The sequence below is a fragment of the Morus notabilis genome, unplaced genomic scaffold, assembly GCF_000414095.1.
Source record: "Morus notabilis unplaced genomic scaffold, ASM41409v2 Scaffold550, whole genome shotgun sequence".
Lineage (NCBI taxonomy): Eukaryota > Viridiplantae > Streptophyta > Magnoliopsida > Rosales > Moraceae > Morus > Morus notabilis.
The window spans coordinates 217,145-233,438 of NW_010364233.1; the positions used below are offsets into that span (position 1 = coordinate 217,145).

The 16,294-nt window shown below is 34.5% G+C and overlaps 4 protein-coding genes across 5 annotated transcripts; 2 read left to right on the top strand and 2 right to left on the bottom strand.

Moving 5' to 3' along the window:
• Positions 1 to 756: 756 nt before the first annotated feature.
• LOC21399115 lies at positions 757 to 1,726 on the bottom strand. Its single transcript, XM_024170826.1, has 2 exons — positions 1,269 to 1,726; positions 757 to 991 (listed from the first exon to the last, which is right to left on the bottom strand). Exons 1-2 carry the CDS (start codon positions 1,689 to 1,691, stop codon positions 920 to 922), a joined length of 495 nt encoding a protein of 164 aa, XP_024026594.1. The 5' UTR covers positions 1,692 to 1,726; the 3' UTR covers positions 757 to 919.
• A 2,942-nt stretch (positions 1,727 to 4,668) lies between these two features.
• Positions 4,669 to 5,035, top strand: LOC21399116. The gene is made up of 2 exons (XM_010106143.2): positions 4,669 to 4,926; positions 5,021 to 5,035. The coding sequence occupies exons 1-2, from the start codon at positions 4,669 to 4,671 to the stop codon at positions 5,033 to 5,035; spliced, it is 273 nt and encodes a 90-aa protein (XP_010104445.2).
• A 1,615-nt stretch (positions 5,036 to 6,650) lies between these two features.
• Positions 6,651 to 8,431, bottom strand: LOC21399117 (WEB family protein At1g75720). Its single transcript, XM_010106144.2, has 2 exons — positions 8,205 to 8,431; positions 6,651 to 7,192 (listed from the first exon to the last, which is right to left on the bottom strand). Exons 1-2 carry the CDS (start codon positions 8,343 to 8,345, stop codon positions 6,713 to 6,715), a joined length of 621 nt encoding a protein of 206 aa, XP_010104446.1. The 5' UTR covers positions 8,346 to 8,431; the 3' UTR covers positions 6,651 to 6,712.
• A 2,058-nt stretch (positions 8,432 to 10,489) lies between these two features.
• Positions 10,490 to 14,511, top strand: LOC21399118 (hexokinase-2, chloroplastic). Of its 2 annotated transcripts, XM_010106145.2 has the most exons (10): positions 10,490 to 10,538; positions 10,816 to 11,113; positions 11,849 to 11,999; positions 12,102 to 12,284; positions 12,372 to 12,446; positions 12,535 to 12,690; positions 12,776 to 12,871; positions 12,986 to 13,116; positions 13,385 to 13,466; positions 13,878 to 14,511. In XM_010106145.2, the coding sequence occupies exons 2-10, from the start codon at positions 10,833 to 10,835 to the stop codon at positions 14,214 to 14,216; spliced, it is 1,494 nt and encodes a 497-aa protein (XP_010104447.1). In that variant the 5' UTR covers positions 10,490 to 10,538; positions 10,816 to 10,832; the 3' UTR covers positions 14,217 to 14,511. The 2 variants fall into 2 exon arrangements, with proteins under 2 accessions (XP_010104447.1, XP_024026579.1); XM_024170811.1 differs by lacking the exon at positions 10,490 to 10,538 and having other exon boundaries at positions 10,637 to 11,113; positions 13,882 to 14,005.
• The last annotated feature ends 1,783 nt before the right edge of the window (positions 14,512 to 16,294 follow it).

A 16,294-nucleotide genomic window follows, 5' to 3' on the forward strand; every position in this document is an offset into this window, starting at 1 on the left:
CAAAAAAAAAAAAAAAAAAAAAAAAAAGTAACTTCCACACATTTACAGTATTCCATTGTTTTGTACGGCTACCAAGAATCATCCTGTACTGCCTTTTTTGAGGTAGTTTACCGGCCAGCCTGACTGACAGAAGTAGGGTTCTTTGGTGCTGTTGAGGCTTTCCTTGGCCTGTTGGCCATCAGGTGAACAACGAAGGTGTTCGTTCAAAGTGATATGCTTCTTTTAAAGACTTACAAGAGGCATCAGTGAACAAAATACTTGCCTGGTGTGAGTACTTAGTATAGACATGACAAAGCATGCCATAAACCAAAGAAGAGAGTAATGTACAGGAGAAACCTATCTCAAGAAAAGTACTTTTTAACTTCCTACATTGAAAGAATCTGGTTCCAATTTTATGTCTAGAAGCATAAAAAAGCATTCACTAAACGAATCAAAAGCTTGTATGCAAGCACATACCTTTGCCCAGCAAAATAAAAATAGCTGCATACTGTTTAACAGTGCAAATATTTCCTCATGTTTTTCCACTTATCCTTCAGATCTACCCGTAGAAAAGAATATCCAACTTGTCATTCAAGATGAACTTCCAGTTGTTACCAAACCTTTATGGGAAAACTAGAATCATGAGGAATATAAAGGATTAAGAGCTTAACGAACTGCTAGAACAACATATCTCCTGTTTTTTGCTTAATACAACAAGGCAGTTGTATAAAAGAAGAGACAAATTACACTATCTATATCTACCTATTATTACCTGCAATACGTGAGTGTGAACAAGTAAACAATATTTCATGAAAAGAAAAAGAAGCACATACGATTCCACAGCAGTCCTTCAAATATCTTCTTCACGTAAAGACCATCGTTTATTCTTTCTCCTCGTTTTAGTTTCATTCTTCTTCTGTGCTGCAACAGCTTTTCTCTTTCAGCTAGGCAGGCGAATTCTTCTTTCAAGTTTGGCTGCTGGTTTGGGTGAGCCATCCATTGATTCAACCGACTATGATAAAAGCATCATTCGATGCGCAAAACATACTTTTAGATTCAAACTTTGAGGACCAAATGAGCAATTAAAATAACACATTACAGTGGATCACGTTAATCATTGCCATTTATTTTCAGAAATCTAATTGGTGTATTATCTTTCAATCAATTAGACACCATTTATTAAAATCATCTTGCAAATCTAAGACAGTAATAAAAAATCAACGAGAATGGTACATGACATACAAAACTAAATTAAGATACTGACTCCTAGAAATTTTGGGCCATCTTACCTCACATGTTCGGACAGTACTATTACGTTCCAAGAAGCTGGTTCGAAGAACTTTCTTTTGAATATTAATATCAAAGCATTTTGCAAGCTCAGTGCTCGGATTTGCTTCATCCACTTCCTGATCTCCACTCTGGTTTTCCAAGGGTTGCTCACTATTCACGTCTTTTAGTTGCAAGTCAGAGATGACCGTTTCAACCACACATAAGGGATCACAAAGTTCGACTGTCGTTAATGTCTGCACCGCCAAACATTGAACATCAGTTATCTTGCTATTATAAACATCATCTTCCTTACAAAGTTCTTCACTCAACCTCAATCCTTCGCCGAGATTAAGCAATATCAGGGCCGCTAAATTTTGCTCATCTAGGTCATCCAATTCATCTCTATCACACTCAGCGTTCAACACTCTTTTCTTCTTGTTCATCAATCCATCCGCGAGCTCTAAGAATGAAGGGCCCACTAATCCCCACGCCTCCTCCAAATAAAGCCGAATACTAAACAGAGCATCATTCCTCGTATTCATTCCACACAGCTTCCTACACGCCTCTTCGGCGTCGAAAACCGAGTTAACCTCATCCCACCGTTTCTTCAGCTCGGCCGATACGAGTTCGCTCTTCCCGTACGTCTCCAACCGCCCGATTCTCCCTCTCCAAATGCGATTCAACGCCTTCGAGTACTTCCCTCGAGGCTTCCCCCCGCTGCTCACCAAGAATTTCACCGTGCACTCGAACGCCACCATACAATACGCGGCTCTCATGGAGTCCAGAATGGCATTGCCCTGACTCCTATCCAATTCCTCCAGAATCTCCAAAATCTCCAGTACGCCCTCGGTGACGGACCCGTCTCGCATTCGATTGCTCGAAGAAGCACCGTCTTCTTCAAGCGCAGGTCGTCGTCGGAGACCGGCAACACCGCCAGTAGCTTCCGTGCCAAGCCGCCCATTTCGGGCTGCCGAAGAACAATTTCCAACACCCATCTCGCAATGTCAACATCTGACCCCATTACCTGAGAAAATCAAAATCTGGAGAAATTGAAGTTCATAGAGTTAGGGCTTTTTGTGCTTCCCTTGCTTGGAGGTGAAACCAACCTCCCACGAGCTCGGAATAAGAAAAATGGCAGCAAAAGAATTTATACAAAACTAGAGCCTTAGAAGAAGCTTCTCTAGGGTTTAGGAAGCTTCTTTTCTTCTTCTTTCTCATCAAATCAAGATTATAAAAGTAATTACATTTCCCAAAAGAAAAAAAGAGTGTCAATGAAGAAAAGTTCGGATTCGAGCTAAAAACAAAAAAAAAAAAGAACAAAAATTAAAAGAGAATCAAACCTGTTGAGATTAGAGAAGGTAGAAAGAATAATCTGTCAATCTGCTGAGCCTTTTTCCGATAGCATGGAACTCAGAGAAAGGAATAAACGGAAGAAAATGAGAGAGATGATTGAAAGACCTGTTGAAGCGGGAGAGAGAGAGAGAGAGAGTGAGAAAGCTGAAATTAATTTCAGGCCAATAAATATGCAGTGAATTTCAAAAGCATTCTACAGTCAAACAACAAAATAAACTATTAACAAAAAGAGAACTATTTTACCGCGCCTATAGAAAATCAGCGCGCCAATTTTGATGATTACCTGTTTTTATGAAGGCCTACAAACTTCAAAGCCCATGAATGACCGACCCAAAGATTTTTTATTATTTTTAATTTTTTTAACCCTTCTAATCTAAACATCCCATCCAATTAAGTTCAAGATCCCGATTGAATTCATCTTTTAGCTAAAGTGGCATTCGAGTTCGATAGAAAATTGATTAAAAGCTCAAGCTGATGCTTTAAGATATGGTTTAGATTAAAGAAAGAATAATGAAGAGAAGAGTTGATGAACCATCAAATTTGAGTCATTACCAGCATAATTATGGTTTAAAAAATGGGGAGCTAATCTTGTTACACACGCTATTGTTTCGTCTAGTAAGTTAAAGTCGGGAGACAAGGGGTGACCTCATCATTGAACGATAAATGTAGTTTAAGGAAGTACACAAGACACAATTATAACATATCGTACACAAATTGATCATTAAATCAAACAATATATCCTTTATTTGGTGTTATCAATATAATATCTTCTAACAGCTATCGCTAAATCTCGGCATGTTATATTACCTTAAAGAAGTGATTCCTGTTATCCTTCGAAATGGCATGATTAATGTTTCAAGCTATTCACATATTTGAATTGTGTGTGGGCCTATGGTATACTAATATCCTTTCTGCCTCATCTCATCCGTATTAATTTTTAAGGAATTATTAATCATAAGCTTAGTAACTAAGGCTGCCACATATTTGTGAATGGTAAAATTTTGGCATGTCTATGAAATAGTAATATTTTATGCTCATCAAAATATCTTTAAGTATTAAGAAGAATCCCTTAAAATGGAACATGAACAAACTTTCTTAAACATCTCTGAGTTTTGCGTATTCTCAAAGCAACTAGCAACTGTAAATAAGAAATGAAGGATTAACTACTACTCTTTCTCAAATATATCTTGTGCTTAAAATTCTTTTTTTTTTTTTTTTTTTGAAATTGCTTGTGGTCCAAGATCAAAACTAGCTAGTCTTTCCTAATTAAGGCCTGCCAGCTTTCTATGATAGGATATAATTATCCATATCGATGGTGCATGCTTTTAAATGTTAAATCTAGTTAAAGTTATATAAAAAAAATACAAAATCAATATAACTCGATAAAGATTTAATAATTAAAAAAAAAGTATTTTGTTGAATTTATAGAGTCATATTGTCTTGACGAAGAGATTTTGACTGATCTTGTATTTTCAATTGCATTAATTTTACTTATATTGGGAGCATCATATTTAGAGATAAAATTAGAGGAGAGAAAGAAAAAAAAAAAAAAAAAAGACACAAACAGTTAGATATAGTAAGCCTGAGGTGTATTGATTCTCTTTTAAATTTTTATTACAAAAGCTAAAAATGAACGTAGTTGTTACATAACCACTACAAATTTTATGTGTGCTTTTTTGTCTTTCTTTATTTTGAAATGCGTATTATACGAATTATCATAAGACTTAATAGCAGTAATTTTTTTCCTATTAAAAAAAAAAAAAAAAAAAAGAAAACAGCAAATGATTTGGGCACATGAACATGACCAACACCTTTCCTAATAAAAATGCAATAAACGTAGCCTTGGAAAGCCTCACACCTCCCTCATTTTTTAATTTATATCCTCAATAACGAAACGACACCTCCATGATAGCGTTGCATTTCCCGGAGGGTTGAATATCAGAGAATACAATGAACACCCATCACAAAGAAAGCTTTGTTATACGAGTAGAAAGTAGTAGTACTGCTCAAACCCTCCAACATTCTAATAAAAATAACAATATCTCTCCAAAGCTCAACTTCTCAACCATGAAGCTCTTCAACCGCTTCCGAAAGCTTCTCATGAGGTTCATATTTTCTCTGCCCTCAAGAAGGTCGTCTTCGGCCACGCAGGGAATGACTCCGAGGCATCGAAACTCTGATAGATTCGAGCCTCCGAAGACCTCTTGTAGCTCTTACTATTCCTCTCACTCGCATTACAACGAGGCCATAGCCGACTGTATCGAGTTCTTCAACAAGTCGTCGCAAGAGGCCGGGATTTTCGAAGGTCGAAACTCCGATATTTTGGTTTGATTACTACTGCTGTTATATATCAATATTCTTCCTTGGTGTGCATCATGTTTACCATATTGGTTTTTTGCTTTTCTCTTTTTTCTTGCAGCTTCGTCTGGGGTAATATTTGTTCGCTATATATATATAGATATGTGTTTCTCTTCCATTCTCTGAAAGAGAAGTTCCGATGTTTTCCACATGTAAGAATTTTCATTATTATGTGGTCCATGTGAATTTATGGATATTTCTCTTTTAAAAAAAATTAACGTAATCGTTTAATAAAATATAAAAGGGTAAGTTCGATTGGTCAACTTGGAAAATGGAAGTTTCTCTAAATTAAGGGCTCTTTAAAGGAAATAAAATATTTGACGAAATTAGCAAATTGATCCTCTCTCCCCACCTATTAGGTTCTATTACGTTAGAAAGAGGGTAAGGGCTAAAATCTCTTTTGCAATGGAGATCAAGGTATGTCCTATTCTTAATCATTAAATTGTAAAAATTATATAATTCTAAGATGTGAACATTACCGTTTATATAAAATTAAGATTTATTTGCATAATTAAAGAATTACTTACACCACAGTGTTATTATACATTGATTTTTTTTTTCTCACCCGGTTTGAATTGAGAAATACCTTTTTTTTCCCTTTAATTCCGTTTCTGGCTGGAAAGAGAACTTTAACGTGTTGTGCTTTTAATTTTATAACGTGATCGTCTTGTGGGATATAAGAGGGGAAAATTTTTTGAGGCCAACGAGCTAGTTAATGAATGTGATGTGGAATCAGTTTCTTTTTTTTTTTTTTTTTTTTTTATAAATCATAGATAACGCATGAAGATTGAAGATTATATAGGATTGGTTTTTTTTTTTTTTTTTTTTTTTTTGCTGAATAAAAGTAATAGGATTCGTAATTACACGTGCTAGTTAACTTAGTATCAGAAGACAAAGAAAAAACAGAAACCAAATAGGAGATAATAGCAGGATCGAAGACACTAGTTCGTTCCAATACAAGATAATTCAGAAGCAATTTGCCAACAAAAAAGAGGGTGGGTGGGGCAAAAACTGCGTCCCATGTTTCGCAACAAAGAAAAGATCACATAATGTCGTTTCATTCTCAACATGAAATAGATAATGAAAACGGTGTGTCGTTTTCCAATTGCAAAAACGACATGTTACAGAAATTTGATTGGTCAATGTTAAAGAAGAAACGATATGTAGCTTGCATGTACAAAGACGAAATGAATGAAAAAGATATCCTTAATGTTTCCAGAACAAAAACGACAAAAGTAGGTAGACAAGAAAACCATATGTAGGTCTCCCCAATATGCAATGTCGTTTTTTTTTTTTGGTGGAATGAAATGTCCCTTTTCTTATATGATAAACGACGTGACCTTTCTTCTGTATGGATAAAAGATAGAACATGGCGCAAGGTTTGCTCTTTAAGGGGAAACGCAACACGAAAGACAAATGACATGTGAATTTGTCTTTCGTATTCACCGGCACCAACAAAAAGAAAAACACAAGTGCTTAGGGAAAGAAAAACGAAGTATATTGATCAATGCAAGGAATTTTTATTTTATTAATCTAGAAACTTTTTATTAACATATGCATATAGTAGATCTTCATCTCATCCTAAGCCAATCCTATTGGCTAAAATTGCTCCATGAAATTCTCATAAACATACAAAACAAAAGGTAAAATAAAATTAAAAAAAAAAAAAAAAGGTTTTGGAATTATTCTTGGGGTCCAAAACAGTATGTTGTAACATAAAAAGTGTAGTACTTGTGTAAGTTTGAAGTGGAGGTTATGCTAATTCCGGGCTTGCTTTCTTCTTTGAAAAGATCCCTCCTATCAAAGGAATCAACGGTTTCTTCTTCTTCTTCTTCTTGAGAGAGGGGTGTCTCGCCAATCTCTCAACACCTTGAGGGATCATAACTTGAGCCAAAGAAGGAGGATTTGCAAATGTCACGTATCTTTTCTTTTGGAATTCAACCCCTTCACCAGATGTTTGTGTTTTGATCATCTCAAATCTCATTGAATCTTCAACGAACTTGACGTCCTCAATCTCAGATTCTATTTGGTGTTTCTCGGATTCTCGTTCCTTTAATTGTTGAAGCTCGTGTTTTGTCCGTTCAAGCTCTTGCTTAAGAGAGGAAAGACAATTTTCCATTAGCTCACTTTCTTCTCTAGCTTTTTGGAGGTTTTGTTTTGTCTCCTCTAGCTCAGCCGTGACAGTCCCAATCCTAGAAGGGCCATGCCCATTTTCATTTTCTTCACTTTGCATCTAATATAAGCAATTATTTTATTGATTAGTAAATAAGACGATATACTTATACTCTAATTCACACTAATCAGAAATATGTACTTCTATGTAGAGGATGGTATAGGGAACTCTTAGCTTGTTTAGTGCTACAGATCATTTTTAACTGCAATGGAATAGTTTTCTAGGCTGAAATGGCACAAAGGCCTTAGCAAAAAAATATACTTTGAAAGGGGAATGTTATATGTGAGTAATCAGGCCTTTCTTAATTTGAAAGCCAAGAAGATCTGATTCCTTATAATAAAGCTTACATGTGTAAGCTATATTTATATATTGGACATTAATCATATACTACAGTACTAGCGCTGCAGGAAAGTGAGTAATTTATTTAATTACACACTTTATTCCCTTCGCACATGATAATGAAACCTAGAGCAGAGGCAACATTCTCAGAGCACAATCATTGGAAAACTGCAGGGTATGTCCAATGCCTTGAGACCAATGATGCGTGTATTATCTATAGCCGTTAAAATATTTAATTTCATCATTCCGAGCAAAGAAAATAAAAAATAAAGATTATGAACAAAAAAGAAGAAAGATTATGATCTGTTTATTTTTTATATTCATACACTAGATTGTTATGTGTTACTACTCACTATTCCTTATGTATCAATTCATAACATACTTAAAAGCTGCTAGAAAATTCTACTGGAACGTTTGCTAAATTCATGTTTTTTTTGTTGTTGTTTTTTTTTTTTTTCTTTAAAGAGTGGTGACATGTGTTTGCATACATAATCTAGTGGTAAATTCACATTTAGCTCATCACATGAAATCTCCGACCTAACTGTCAAGAAGGGCAAGGAAAAATAAAATCCATATGCCCTTTATAATGAGAAGCAGAGAAGGTCCTTGGTGCAAGTTGTAACTGTATTCTGTGTAGCAAGTTAACATGTCGCTAATAACTAAAACAAAACCAATTTTATGAGTCAAAACATTAAAAATCATGTAAAGCGAGCTACTAAATAATGAGTGGTACCTCTTTGAGCTTGGTGGAATAGAGTTCTCCAGCCAAAACTTTTTCTCCAAACAACGTGACGGCCTCTTTGACTGACCGGAAAGGAGCCCTCGTATCAATCTCTGCCCTCTTCATCATAACACGCACTCTTTCGCTCTCCATTATAACTGATCACGTTTTTCTTCACTTTGAGAGAAACAGAAAAGAGGGACAACTATGAAAGGTGATGGCAAACAATGAAGTTGTTCTTATTTGGACTAGAGAAATAGAAAGAGAGAGAAAGAAATAACTAACAAAATAGGGGATATGTTGGGAGCTTCGTTTCTTCGCGTCCACTTCACTAGAATTCTCTTATTAGTGAGAATGAAGCCGGTGGGTGGAAATGTGAATCTGATAGACTTGGCCCAAAATATGACCACATATATCTGGCAAGAGATAGGGACTGTTTGCCTGCATCTAACTTAATCCAATCCCACTTCCCTCCCCAACACTGTACTCTATTCTTAATTGGGCTTTTCCAATGTGGACCACAAGATTACCTCCTTAAAAGCCCATCAGTCACACTTTTAAGGATTAATATTTTTTTTTTAACTTTTATTATCCGAGCTAAAATGTATGTCAGGCTTGAACATTAATCTTTCCTTGCTAGAAACCTTTAACGAAATCATGGTCCTCAATTTATAAAGTTTGTCGACTTGGTAAGTACTATTGACATTTAATACCATATCCAACCCGGTCATTTGTAAGTTTAGATGGTCAGAAAAAAGTTCCTTTTTTTTTTTTTTTTTTTTTTTTTTTTTTTGTCAAAAAAAAAAAATTTTATAATTATCCTGAAAGTTGCACATGTAAAAATTCGTCATTTTGCGTTAGTTTTTATATGTCTTCTTTGGCTGAAGTATTAAACATGATTGTCGGTTTTTGTTACCTGTTTCTTCTTTAATAGACAATTTTTCCATTTTACTTTTAATGAATATCAGTTATTATTCAGCTCCAAAAACATAAATCTCCTGACCTATAAGAAATTTTTGGCTTCAAGAAAGAATTACGCATCTTCTTATCACTAGATGACAGTTATCTTGTTCTCATTTATTCTTTTTAAACATTTTTTTAAATGAAAAAGTCTGTGCACTGAACAGGACAGAATAATGCAGTTAAAGCTTTTTTACATGGGGCCCCAACGTAATCAATTCATTAAGGATTCCGACAATGGGGGCAGAGCTCACAAGTAATCTTGATGAGAATCATTTACGAGATAATATTATAGGTATATGTCGTTATCATTGTTAAAATCCTTCTAAATATTCTTCTAATTTTCCTCTGTTTATTTGGTTCATTTGAATTAAAATTTTAAATTAAAAATAAATTTATAAAAAAAATACTGTAACAAAACAAATTAAATTTAAATATTTATTAAAAAAAATATTGTAACAAAAATTTTAATTAAAAAAATACTTTAGTAAAAACTTTAATCCAGGGCTTTTTAATTTGCTAACAACCCCTTAAGTAATAATCAGAACTTGTAGCCGTTGACTAAGTCAAAGTAAAACAGAGATAAGTAGGATTAATAATTTAGATAACCACACGACGACACGACTTAAAATCCGTAAGAAATTAACAGATTTAGGTTAGGTTTATTATAAATGGGTTTAAGTCATAATCAAGTTGACACGATTAACACGATTAATAAATGTGTTCAGTTAGGGTTGACTTCCTAACACGAATTTACACGATTAACTATATGTGTCATCTGTAATCTAATAATATGTGATATAACATTAAAGTTTACATGACATATTAAATACAAATAATGTGAATTTTAATATTTGTAGGTAAAATTCATTTATTTTTTTTAAAAAAAGATAAATTGATTAATAAATATGTTAAATTTATCTTGATCGTGTTAAATAAATCATTATTATAATAGTTATTTATTCAATATATTAATTTAAACGAGTTATAAGAGTTAACACGATTAACATAATTAATAAATAAATCGTGTTTAAATTAATATTTTTAACACATTTAATAAACATATTATATTTAAATTAATATTTTTTTATATGATTAATAAATAAATTAGATATGATGATTCACTAATATGAATTGCCACTTAGGCACATAATAATATCCACAAGAAAGTCGAAAAACGTCCATATCATAATGACCAATTAACACCAAACCAGAGATCGATCGATGTTCACTCTTTGCAGTTTGCATTGCATTCACATCGTATTCTTCGCCCATTGGCCAACCTCTCAAAAAGCCTTTTTTTGCCCATTAAAATAATAATTCCCAAAATTAAAAATATTCAAAATAAAAGCAAAAGCTGCCAAGAACTGGAGAGTAAGCCGTAAGGTAACGACCGGTTAGTTCGTTATGGAAATACTTTTACTTTAATCTTCTTTAATCTATTCTATTTCTATATCCCTTTTTTTTTTTCCCTTTCTGAAACCCCAAAACTGTTGAAACCTCGCGATCAAGAAATAAAAAGAGAGAGAGAGAGAGAGAGAAACTAGTGCAACTAGCTGTCTCCACCTCGCTTTCAATTTGCTTTCTTTTTTTTTTTTTCCTTCTATTTTCTTCTTTTTCTTATTCTTCCTTTTCTGGTTCTCTACTTCGTTGCCTTTCATAGATCAAACCGCACCAAAAATGTCAGTTCCCGCGATGTCCACGACCGTCGGATCGTTCCACCTGTCGAGATCTCACGGCACCCCCAGCAGGAGCTTCCCTCGAGTCAGGATGGCCGTCCGATCCGGCGCTGTTTCGGTGGCTCCGATCTTGACCAACTTACAGAAGGACTGCGCCACTTCTCTGCCTGTTCTCAGCCACGTGGCAGACGCAATGGCCGCCGACATGCGTGCCGGACTCGCCGCCGACGGCGGAAGCAACCTCAAGATGATCCTCAGCTATGTCGACAGTCTCCCCAGCGGGTACTCAACATTTGTTTCTTGTTAACCACGACGTCGTTTTGTTTCTTCCTGACTTTCCCGACTGTGTTTCTTGGTCAAGTTTTCTAAACTATAATTATGAAGTTTGGTTTAATTAGGCTGTTTTGTTTAGTTGGTTAATTTAAATTTTTAATTGAGTTCTGAGTGATTTTATATAATATTTTTTTATTATAATAAAAAAATTATATGTAACTATTTTTTAAAAATTTTTTCATAATAAAATTTAAATTTTAAATTTAAATCGATAAAATAAATGGTCTTAATGATTTTATGCTTCAATGTAACAACTAACAACGGCTAATCATAACGTGTTCTTTACCTGAAAAAAGGTTTCTGTTTTTTAGGTAAAAGCGGCTTCAATTTTAAAGTTTATCTTTTCGGTACAAGAAATAATCGTACTCTTTAGTCAAAGTTGAAATTACAATGAGGTTGTTGAAAGGATCCGTATATAGAGAGTCCGTTTAGTTCGTTGATTTGAGTTTTTAATTCGAGTTAAGATGTGATTTTATGTGAGAGCTTTTTACTGTAGTAAAAAAGTTAGATGTGATTGTTTGTGAGAGCTTTTTATTATAGTAAAATTCGAATTTTAAACTCGAATTAGCGAAATGAACGGGACTATAGAAAGATAGGCTTTATTTTTCAATGTTTTTCTTTTATGTTTCATAATATATTATATTCCTATGTTTAGTAGTACTTAATTTTTCCAAAATAAAAAAGGAACGAAAAGGGTTTGTTTTACGCATTGGATCTTGGAGGCACGAATTTTCGGGTACTAAGAGTGCAATTAGGTGGTAAAGAAGAGCGTGTAATAGCCACTGAATTTGAGCAAGTCTCCATTTCTCAGGAACTTATGTTTGGAACCTCTGAGGTAACTTTTTATTATTGTTTTTAAGAATGTTAACATTGGTGATATAATGGTGCCTAAATACTTCTTTCTTTGCTGATTTTGTTTTGATTCTTCACATTGCAGCAACTTTTCGACTTTATTGCTTCAGGATTGGCCAAATTTGCACAAAAGGAAGGTGGGAAATTTCACCTGCCCTCTGGTAGAATGAGAGAGATTGGCTTCACATTTTCATTCCCTGTGAAGCAGTTATCAATTGATTCCGGCATGCTGATAAAGTGGACGAAGGGGTTTGCCGTCTCTGGAACGGTTTGTGCAACAATTCTCTTACAGCTATGGATAAATTTGTTGACTTGGCTTAAACATAATTCAAAACTTCGAACTCTTTTTTCGCAGGCAGGGAAAGACGTTGTTGCTTGTTTGAATGAGGCTATGGAAAGGCTTGGATTGGAAATGCGAGTGTCTGCTCTGGTATGCTTCTCATCACAGCTTTCTAAATTAAAATTTGTTCAGGAATTAGGGATCATCAGTATATGATATTCTTGATCTATTTGTTTAGGTTAATGATACTGTGGGAACACTAGCTGGGGCGAGGTACTGGGACGATGATGTGATGGTTGCGGTGATTTTGGGTACCGGAACCAATGCTTGCTATGTCGAACGCAACGACGCTATTCCTAAACAGACGGGTCATGCCTCTGCTTCTGGCAGAACGGTGTGTAGGAGAGGTTTCTAATTTCTTATTGATGATCAAAACTAAGATATTGTCCTTCATGTTGACCAAGCTTTGATTGTTTTAGATTGTTAATACCGAGTGGGGAGCCTTCTCAAATGGTCTTCCTTTGACTGTTTATGACAGAGAGATGGATGCTGCTAGTATCAATCCTGGTGAGCAGGTAAAGCATGGTCTTTTTATTATCACTTTAGTTTATGTTTGATTCTCTTAATGTAACACAGATAACATAAGCTAGGATATGCTATCGACAAATTGTTATAACTTATTTGTGCAGATTTTTGAGAAAACCATATCAGGCATGTATCTTGGTGAAATTGTAAGGAGAGTGCTGCTGAAGATGACTGAAGAGGGTGATTTGTTTGGTAAATCTGTTCCAGTGAAACTATCAAATCCTTTCATACTTAGGTAAGTAGAAGTAGGTATATTGTTTCTCACAACGAGGCAATGCTAAGATTTTGGAAGTACCTCTGAACTTTGTGTTATTTTTGGGGTTTCAAACTCATCTTCAAGAGATGTTCATGTTGATCAATACCGTAGATCATCTTTATCCTCTTGAAATAACTTCATTTAAGAAATTTACAACATGAAGAAGATTGCAGACTTAAGCGTCACATTATTCTTCAATAGTTTCTCACCGCTGTTACTCCAAGTACAATCTGTTTGAACTTTGTAGGACTCCAGATCTTTGTGCTATGCAGCAGGATAGCTCGGCCGATCTTCAAACGGTTGGATCAATCTTATATAGCGTTGTTGGGGTAAGTTTCCATATTCCACTTTTGTGAAAAATTTAACCTCCATATATAAAGCTTGTTCGGAACTAGAACCAATGTGGAACTAGAGGGAACCAAATTCAAGCTTAATTTAAAACAAAAAATGCCCATTTCAGCTGGATATTTACAATAGAGAGTATGAATTTTTATTCTACTTTCTCTTCTTCCCTCCCTCAAACTATATTCTTGCAATGTTTCTGAGAAAGAAAGACAAGCAAATATTCATAGTTTATTTGGTTACAGTAGAGAGTATAACTTTTTATTCCACCTTTTCTACTTCCCTCCCTCAAAACTTCATTCTTGCAATGTTTCTGAGAAAGAAACAAAAGCAGATTTTGAAGTTCTCGGGATATCTTTCACTCAACGAACTACTCCTTTGTCCACTTTTGAAATCAGCTAGAGTCCAATTTTAGCGCAAGGAGGATTGTGGTGGATGTATGCGACACGATCGTGAAGCGAGGAGGCCGGTTAGCTGGTGCTGGGATTGTAGGTATCCTGCAAAAGATGGAGGAGGACTCGAGAGGCCTCATCTTTGGGAAGAGAACTGTTGTGGCTATGGATGGAGGGTTGTATGAAAACTATCCACAGTACAGAAGATATTTACAAGACGCAGTTACGGAGCTTCTAGGAACAGAGATTTCGAAGAATGTCGTCATAGAACATTCAAAAGATGGATCTGGTATAGGGGCTGCTCTCTTGGCTGCTTCAAACTCCAAGTATGAGCATGAATTTTAGAGCAGGTTGAAGTTTTGACAACCTTGTAATGTAATTAGTGTAAGATAAAAAATATTGTTGATTTTGTGATTTAGTTGGATTCGGCGGTGGTTAAACAAGAAGACTTAGTGTGAGTTTAGGAATTCACTTGGAAGTTGTCATTTCAGGGGTGACTTGTAGAACATTTGAGGTTGTTTATACGCCATTGCTCTGAGGTGTCATTTTTTGTGCTTTATTTCTTGCCACAAATGATTATGTTAGTAATCAAGGATTCAAGTGACTGCAAGTACTTGTGGGAGGATCGCAAGTTTAATTCTTTATTTCTTAACAGTATATATAATTTTTTTTTTGTTCAATTTGGTTTCTTGTTTTTTTTTTTTGAAAATGTTTATTATTATCATTATGATTATTATTATTTTTATTATTATTTTGCTAAACTCAATAAATCTTGAACTGAGGCCTTTCTTTAAATCTTGAATTTATTTTCTTGATTTTTGATGAAGAAGTAATTCTAGGACTAAAAGCTCGCGTACTCCTGCTTTTTTGTTTTAAAAAGAAATTAATTGGCACGATGATTTTAAAGGGATATTTACTTTTTATTTCTTGTGTTTTCGGCTTATTCAAAACTATATACTCGGATTTTTTATCCCATCAAAAGTGTATTAGATTTAATATCCTTGGTCAAGTCAAGATTTTCACCTCAAAATTAGGGCCGGTAATTTCGGACACGACACGAGATAAATGGGTTTGGACCGCATAATTATTAATTGGGTCGTTAATGGGCTGACACGAATAACACGAAAATAAATGGGCTGGATTCGTGCCAGCCTGTTTAACACGCTTAACCCGTTTAGTTATACGAACCGTTACCGAGTCAACACGACACGACATGCCCGTTTGGTTTCTCTTTCTCTCATTCTCTCACCTGCCGTTTTAGGTATTTCCCATTTCTTTAGCAAATAAGATTGACAATGTATTTTTCTATTCTCAATTTTTCTTTAGCAAAAGCAACGAGATGAAGAAGTAATCCTGGTAAGATTGACAAGGTATTTTTCTGTTCTCAAATTTTTTACTCTTCTACTCTTGTTCTATGTTGCAAAAGGTTCTCAAGTTTTGTACTTGCCAATGTGGCAACTACATTTTTTTTAGTGTGATAGAGTTTTATGAAGGGATAATATTGTTCATCGACATTTCAATGCTTCCTTAGGTTCTTTCATTAATAAGCATATGGTTTCATGAGAAACTAAATTTTATTTGTTCACTTGAATTTATTGGTCTAAAGATACTGAAAGGAAAAAGAGAAAAAAAAAAGAACTCTAGTCTTCCTATACAGTTAATCATTGATATGAACAGTAGTCATTGTGGACATTTTCCTATATTTATTTTATGTTTTATACACTTAAATATTCAAATGTTTGCTTTTATTGTCAAACTTATTTAAATGTACTTAGTTATGTTTTCAAACTTTTTCTTGATAATCTAGTAGCAAGTATCTTATATATATATATATATATATATATATATGTGTGTGTGTGTGTGTGTGTTTGATATTTGAATATTTTAATGTGTGTTGGCTATTATGTATGATTTTAACTATAAGTGATATTAAGTAGTCAATTAATATAGTTTTGAATACAATATAAAATTTCACAACTTTCACTAGTTGGGTCATAAACGGGTCATAAATGTGTTTTTTTTTTCGTGTCGGCCCATCACGGCACGTTTAGTAATCGTGTTCTCGTGTCGTGTCGTGTTAACCGTGTTATTAGCGTTTCGTGTTCGTGTTTGGGTTTCTGACACGTTTATTAATCGTGTCGTGTTCGTGTTCACTATAATTGTGTCACCGTAATCGTGCCGACCCGAACACGACACGCAAACACGAATTGTCAGCCCTACTCAAAATGTCCAAACTAGTGAACTACACTTGAATTGAAAGGTAGGAATAAAATAAATCTAAAACAATGAAAAAAAACTATAAATATTGAAATTAAAGTTAGTGTCTTTGACATTACTCTTCGTGGATAACCCATCTACAAATATTTTGGATAGTGATACGTGTTTTACAAAATTTCCGAAGATTATAAATATGTGTATGCAAC

Bases quoted from the DNA above. Each gene is read 5' to 3' on its own strand.
- LOC21399115 (XM_024170826.1), bottom strand. From the start codon at position 1,691: ATGAACAAGAAGAAAAGAGTGTTGAACGCTGAGTGTGATAGAGATGAA. The intron at 992-1,268 runs GTAAGATGGCCC...CTTTTATCATAG, and splicing joins GTACTGTCCGAACATGTGAG to TCGGTTGAATCAATGGATGG.
- LOC21399116 (XM_010106143.2), top strand. From the start codon at position 4,669: ATGAAGCTCTTCAACCGCTTCCGAAAGCTTCTCATGAGGTTCATATTT.
- LOC21399117 (XM_010106144.2), bottom strand. From the start codon at position 8,345: ATGGAGAGCGAAAGAGTGCGTGTTATGATGAAGAGGGCAGAGATTGAT. The intron at 7,193-8,204 runs GTACCACTCATT...TGCTTATATTAG, and splicing joins ATTCCACCAAGCTCAAAGAG to ATGCAAAGTGAAGAAAATGA.
- LOC21399118 (XM_010106145.2), top strand. From the start codon at position 10,833: ATGTCAGTTCCCGCGATGTCCACGACCGTCGGATCGTTCCACCTGTCG. The intron at 11,114-11,848 runs GTACTCAACATT...AAAATAAAAAAG, and splicing joins GTCGACAGTCTCCCCAGCGG to GAACGAAAAGGGTTTGTTTT. The intron at 13,467-13,877 runs GTAAGTTTCCAT...TTTTGAAATCAG, and splicing joins TCTTATATAGCGTTGTTGGG to CTAGAGTCCAATTTTAGCGC.